This window comes from Marmota monax, unplaced genomic scaffold, assembly GCF_021218885.2.
Source record: "Marmota monax isolate L192 unplaced genomic scaffold, Marmota_monax_Labrador192_F-V1.1 WCK01_AAM20220418_F8-fsc00737, whole genome shotgun sequence".
Classification (NCBI taxonomy): Eukaryota; Metazoa; Chordata; class Mammalia; order Rodentia; family Sciuridae; genus Marmota; species Marmota monax.
The window spans coordinates 154,956-162,347 of record NW_026694924.1 but is presented as its reverse complement, the minus strand read 5'-3'; the positions used below and the strand labels follow the sequence as shown (position 1 = coordinate 162,347).

The window sequence follows — 7,392 nt, the reverse complement described above, 5'->3', positions numbered from 1 at the left end:
GGAATGAGAACTATAGGTGATAGGGCATTTTAACTGTGTGGTATATAAATACATCCTTGATTTCCTAAAACTGCACCAGAAGGGAGAAAGCTAGGAATCCTGTGCAGTGGCTCACTGTGATCTATTTCTCCCACATCTGCTTTAGAAGAAGTCATGCAAGTTTTAGGAAACAATTTTAATGAACCAATGATTTATGTGGGTGAGCATTTTTATTGCAGTTATTCTATTTCTTTTCTACCAATTTATATTGGGATGTATTGAATGGGGTTTCCGGGAGACATGAGAAAGATAACAGTGCTTTTCAGGTTACCAGGCTGTTGTGGGCTCTCTTCTGGCTCACATTGAAAGGGTTGTGCATCATCCTGCGAAATCCAAATTTGAATAGGATGCAGCAACTGGACAAGACATTTGACTGTACCTCTTGGAGAAAAGGTGTTTTCTCTATATAAAAAGGATACATGGATATCTGAACAGCCAGAATAACACTCTGTCAGAAACTGTAGATTTTTCCCTGAAGGATAACATTCATTGATTTATAGTTGGGTAAAATAAATCAGGCTAGAGAGAGAGAAAACATTCTCAAACAGGCCTTCAAAATAGGCCTTATCTCTTATCAACTAATAGCCAATGAATGAGTCAAAACAATTTTGAACATTTTGAGTAACACATTTAAAAGGAAACTGATTGCCTTTCACTAGATTCCCCATTCAGGCTGCCAATCCAGTAACAAAATCTCAGAAAAGCACCTAGGAAACATGTTGAATCCACCTGTTGAAAGTAGCAGAACTGCTTTACCAGTGTGGTTCACTGCATGATTTAACGGAGAAGGTGCTACATTTTGCCTTAGACTTCTATATGAGATAACTATATATTTTGACCTTGGTTCAACTACTGAAATTTTAGTTCTTTGGGTTTTACCTGATTTTCTAAGTGTATACCTTAAATACTACCTCTTTCATGGAATTACCTGGGCATTACTAGCATTGTACTTGAACTATGCTGAAATTTCAGATGTATAACGATTTAAATTCAAAATACTGGAATATAAAAAATTGACCAGGGTGAAATGACATAAGACATTACAGCTGGAAAAAGTTACTCTGCATTTTTACTCTTATTTTATTTTTTATAGATGTATGTATTTTATAGTACTGAGGATTAAACTTAGTAGTGCATTAGCAATAGGCTATATCTCCAGCCTTTTTTATTTTGAAACAGTGTCTTGCTAAATTGCTAAGATTGGCCTTAAACTTGCAATCCTCCTACCTCAAAAGAAGCTGGGAAAATAGGCATGTGCTTTTGAGTCCAGATGATTATTATGAATTTCTTAATTGCATTGTTCTGTGTCCCATCTTTGTTTCATGAATTAATCACAATAATTTCACATAAGTAATTTTGCTTCTTCTTCTATACATCTTATAGTTGCATTTTCTATTTTCTAATATATATAAGAGTTGTTAAAGCTCTATTCTTCCCAATGCCAAAATACTTATGTACATATTTATCTCAAAACCTGGGTTCTGTAATATGGGCTTAATACTTATTATTAAATAATATTGACCTTAAAATTAAAATAATTGCTACTTTATTTACATCCTGAGTTTAATTTGTAGTTCCCTCTCTAATACAGATATATGTGTACTTACCCTTGTATATTGACATGAACAATATGGGTATAATTACTTTCCTTTTTAAAAAAAAAATGGTCTTCTTGAGTTTAATATACATCGATTATTCCCTTTTTTCATATTAAGAAATTTTCTCTTAGCAAAGTTTTTATGATACCAAGAATTGTAATTATTTTCTCAGCTTATTTAAGTACTTTTATTGATAATAATTTTTCATCCTTCCAAATGAAGAAAAATTGAAAGCATTCCCTATAAAAACAGGAAAAAGACTAAGATGGCCACTTTCACCAGTTCTATTCAACAAGGTCATGGAAACTGTAGCCAGAGGAATTACACAAAAAATGAAATGAAATGAATATAAATAGAAAAAGAAGAACTAAAACTAGCTCTGTTTGCTGATGACATGATTCTATATTTAGAAGATCCAAAGAAACTCCACCAGAAAACTTGTAGAACTCATAAATGAATTCAGCAAAGTAGCAGGATACAAAATTCACACCCATAAATCAATTGAGTTTCTATACACCAATGGTGAATGAGCTGAAAGAAAAATTAGGAAAACTATCCAACTCACAAAAGCCTCAAAAAACAAAATACTTGGGAAACAATCTAACAAAAGTGGTGAAGGTGGCTCAGCAGTAAAGTGTGCACCTAGCACGTGCCAGGCCCTGGGTTCAATCCTCAGCACCACATAAAATAAATAAAGATATTGTGTCCAACTACAACTAAAAAATAAATATTAAAAAAACTTAGAAACAAAGTGGTGAAAGACCTCTGTGATTAAATAACAGAAAACTAAAGAAAAAACTGAAGAAGTCCTAAGAAGGTCAAAAGATGTCCCATTTTTTTGGATAAGTAGAATTAATATTGTCAAAATGGCCATGCTACCAAAAACACTACACAGATTTAATGCAATTACTATTAAAATTTCAATGATTTATATGAACTTTATTTGGAAAAATAAGAGGCCCAGAATAGTCAAAGCAATCCTTAATGAGAAAAGAAAAACATCACAGCACCAAACCTTAAATTATGTTACAGAGCTATAATAACATAAACATCATGGTACTGCACCAAAACAAGTATGAAGATTAATGGAATAGAATATTAAAAAAAAACAGAAACCAGAAAAATATAGTTTTCTCATATTAGACAAAGGTGCCAGAAACACACATTGGAAAAAAAAAGATAATCTCTTCAACAAATGGGGCCAGAGAAACTGAAAATCCATGCTTTTAGACCAGAAACTGAGCACCTACTAGAAGAAAATGTAGGCCCAACTTCACCACGTGGGCTTGGGAAGCAACTTCCTCAACAAGTGCAAAAAGTAACACCAAAAATTAATAAATGGGATAGTATAAAACAAAAAACTTTCTTCACAGCAATGGAAACACTCAAGAGCATGAACACAGAGACTACAGAATGCTAGAAAATCTTTGCCACCTGCCCCTTAAATACAGTATTAATTTCTAAAATATTCAACGAACTCAAAAAGCTTAACACCAAAAAATAAATAAATAAATAAAACCACTACCACCACCACCAACAACAAAAACAAATAATCCAATCAATAAATATTAAATAGACACTCCTCAAAAGAAGAAATATGAGTGGCTAACAAATTCATGAAAAAATGTTTAATATCTATACCAAATTAGAAAAATGCAAATTAGTACTACTCTCAGTGTACTGAGATTTCACCTCACTCCAATCAGAATGGCAATTAACAAGAATAAAAGTAAAAATAAATGTTGGCAAGAATGTGGGGAAAAGGGTATACTCATATATTTTGGTGGGACCACAAATTGGTGCAACCACTGTGGAAAGCAGTATGGAGATTCCTCAAAAACCTGGAATGGAATCACCAATCGACCCACTTATTCCACTCCTCAGTATATATCTAAAGGAGTTAAAATAAAAATACTATAGTGATGTAGCCACATCAATCTTTATAGCAGCACAATTCACAATAGCTAAACTATGGAAGCAACCCATCAACAGATAAATGGATAAAGAAATTGTGGTTTACATACACAATGGAGTATTACTCAGCCATAAATAAGAATGACGTTATGACATTTGTCTGTAAATGGATGGATCTGGAGACCATTATGGTAAGTGAAATAAGCCAATCCCCAAAATACAAAGGTTGGATGCTCTCTCTGATATGTGGATGCTAACTCCCAACAAAGGGGACAGAACAGAAGTTCAATGGATTAAACAAAAGACAATTAAGGGAAGAGAAGGGATAAGAATAGGAGACAAAATGAAATGCATGTGACATACCTTTCCTACAACATATATGAACACAACACTGTGAATCTCACCATCATGTACATTCACAACACTGGGATCCTAAGTAGAATAAGATATATCCCATGTTTGTATAAACATATCAAACTAGATTCAGCTGTTAAGTATTACTAAAAAGAACAAATAAAAATTTAAAATAAAATTTTAAAAGAAACAAAGGGAAAAGATTGGACTACTGGTATGATGCTGACATTCTAATTTTGTTGACTGATTATATATAAAGATATACATCCCATAAAAATTTTAGCTGGGGCCTTGTATTTCTCAACAGTGACCCTGAATAAAATATATAATTTAAGAGATTTAAAATGTGATCACTTTGTATGTGATATTGTATAAATTGCGGTTTTTCACTTAATATATCATAAAACAATTTCCACATCTTCACATTGTTCTACCACATAATTTTTAATATCTGCAAAAGTCTGAAAGGGCATTTTGTGATTTTTTTAACCAATCTTTATTTAGATACTTGAATTTCCCTCTGTGTTTTGCTATTATAAATAGTGCTATGATAGATAAATCTACTACAGATAGATTTATAGTTTAATTTTATTAACTTAGGATAAAACTTAGAAAATGGAATTTCTAGGTAAGTATTATTTTTAAGAATAAAGTTTGTTTTCTTGGTGGGTACCAGGCATTGAACCTAGGTACCTTTAACCACCAAGTCATATCCCTAGAGCTTCTTTTTTTATTATTATTTTATTGAGAGGGTCTCACTGAATTGCTTAGGGCCTTGCTAAGTTGCTGAGGCTAGCTTTAAATTCATGATCCTTCTCCTCAGCTTCCCAACCTTCTGGGATTACAGGTGGGTGCTACCACAACATGCAAAAATAAAGTTTGTACTGATACAAAAAAAAAAAAAAAGTAGTCATTCAGCATATTCAACTCACTTTAATGGGCAACTTAAGAATATATCCTCCCTATAAGGCACAGCAGTGAAGTCCAATGGTTCAAAGGAGATCTTGAAGAGGGTAGGCAAAGGCAGGACACAGCTAAAGTGAACAAGTGCTTTCACTGATGTAAGGAGAAGTGGATAACACACTGCCTTCCCATTTCCTGGGTCTTGATATCTGGTAGTTTTTAACCAAAGTCAAGCTGAGATGTTAGAGCACTGAGTTAACCTAAAGGCTGAGGACAGAAAACAGGAGGAGGGGACTCTTGTCAGTTACACATTGCTGAGGGCCTCTACTCCTGGGAGGCTTTTACTTTCCAGGAGCTCCAGACTGGCACCCCCTCCAGTGCTCACATGGCTGACTTTGTCTTCAGTGTTCCATTTGGCACAGCAAGTAGCAGTGTCCCCGCCCCCTATAATGGTGACACTACCCTGGGAGGTGGCTTTCACGATTTCATCCATGAGGGCCTTGGTTCCCTTGGCAAAGGCTTCCCATTCAAAGACTCCCAAAGGACCATTCCAAATGATGAGCTTGGCTTCAGACACAACTTGAGCATTCTTTTTAATGCTCTCAGGGCCACAGTCCAAACCCATCCAGCCATCGGGGATGCCAGATTCTACGGTGGCACTTCCAGTGTTGGCATGCTCATCGAACTTGTCAGCCGTGATAAAGTCCACGGGAAAGGTAATCTTCACACCATTCTTTTCTGCTTTGGCCATGATCTCCTTGACAATCTTGGCTCCCTGTTCCTCGAAGAGGGAGGCACCAATCTCCATGTTGTGCAGTACCTTCAGGAAGGTAAAGGCCATCCCGCCCCCGATGATCATCTGGTTGACCTTGTCCAGCATATTTTTGATGAGCTGGATCTTGTCTGCCACTTTGGCTCCACCCAGGATAGCCAGAAAGGGTCTCTCTGGGTTTTCCAAGGCTTTGGCAAAGTACTCCAGCTCCTTCTTCATGAGGAACCCGGCTGCCTTCTGGGGCAGATTCACTCCCACCATGGAGCTGTGAGCCCTGTGTGCAGTGCCAAAAGCATCATTGACATAGATGTCCCCTAGCTTGGACAGTGACTGGCGAAAGGCTTCCACCTTCTCGGGCTCTGCCTTCACCTTGTTCCCAGAGGCATCCTGGCCCTTGCCTTCCTCCTCCAGGTGAAAGCGCAGGTTCTCCAGCAGGATCACTGAGCTGGCTTCGGGGCTGGCGCAGGCCTTCTCCACTTCTGGGCCCACACAGTCCTTGAGGAATGTCACATCCCTGCCCAGCAAGGATTTCAGCTCGCCAGCGACAGGCTCCAGGGAGTACTTCTCGGGCATGGGGACGCCATCGGGCCGGCCCAGGTGGCTCATCAGCACCACCGACTGGGCTCCATTGTCCAGGCAGAACTTGATGCTGGGGATGGCGGCCTTGATTCTCTGGTTGTTGGTAATCTGGTTCTTCTTCATGGGAACGTTGAAGTCCACTCTCATGATGACGCGCTTGCCTTTGACATCCAGTTTGTCCAAAGTCAGCTTCTTAGAAAGGGACATCTTGGCAGCAGGAAGGGCTAGTGGACACCTGGATGTGGGTGCTGAAGGATGGTCTTAGGTGGGCGGCTGGGAGGCTTGTTGGTGGGGCTGCCTAACGCCTCCCCTAGGCCCGCCCCTTCCTGGGTCCTGAGTCTCCCACGTGGCAGCTGTGGGCCCGGGGAAGGCAATGCGGCCTGCCCATTGGTCCAGAGTCCTGCCAATCCGCGTTTGGAATGTGTTGCTAGTTGCCCCTTAGAAATGATTGGAAAAGGTAGTGAAGATGTAGTAGAGGTGTAGTCCCAGTTGGGGAAGTGAAGAAAATCACGTAAGAATGGTCTAGAAGACTTAAGGTCTTTTCAAATTCCCTTTGACAATTGCTCTTGTTCTTAAAGAAACAGAATGAACTAAATAATAACTAATAATAAACAGAATGAACTAAACAATACCCCCCCCCCCAAAGCCTTCGTTACCCTGCTACTTGTTAAACCTAAATTACATTCATGTGTAAACCTCTCTGCAGTGGCTAATAAAGGGAAAATATGAAATAAGGAGTCAATGAAATCTTCTTTATTTAAGACAACAGAGTATGGTTGTGTTTTTTCCTTGTCTTGCTTTGTATTTCTGTAAAGGGCATACCTTGGTTTTAGATTTGAGTTTAGACACAATCTAGAGTGAGATGGAAATCATGTTATTTTTCATTACCTTGGTTATTTCTAATTTCAGACTAATGTGCTAATGGGCTCGGTAAGAAGAATTCCAGAGTATCATAGCAACAACAGCAAAAATCTTTGAAAGTAATGGCAACATTTCATAGGCCACAAAATTTTGATGGAGGTCTGGACCTCTTTTCTGCTCCCTTTTTGCTGCAGGAGCTATATAACACAAATTGAGCTGAAAGAGTCATGCCTTTCTTGATAATGAAAACTTTCATTAGAAATGAAAATGAGTGAGAAGTTTACCTCCAGAAGAAAATGTATTTTGGTGATTCATTTACTAATGAAAACTGTCTTCACTATTTTTCATTTGATATTTTCTTTTTTTAATTTA

At 37.7% G+C, this 7,392-nt stretch overlaps 1 protein-coding gene across 1 annotated transcript; it reads right to left on the bottom strand.

Moving 5' to 3' along the window:
- Positions 1–5,112: 5,112 nt before the first annotated feature.
- Positions 5,113–6,386, bottom strand: LOC124081153 (phosphoglycerate kinase 1-like). The gene has a single exon (XM_046427329.2). It carries the CDS (start codon positions 6,364–6,366, stop codon positions 5,113–5,115), a length of 1,254 nt encoding a protein of 417 aa, XP_046283285.1. The 5' UTR covers positions 6,367–6,386.
- Between the last annotated feature and the right edge of the window lie 1,006 nt (positions 6,387–7,392).

What these genes read in the sequence shown, in the direction of transcription:
- LOC124081153 (XM_046427329.2), bottom strand. Translation starts at nt 6,366, where the DNA reads ATGTCCCTTTCTAAGAAGCTGACTTTGGACAAACTGGATGTCAAAGGC.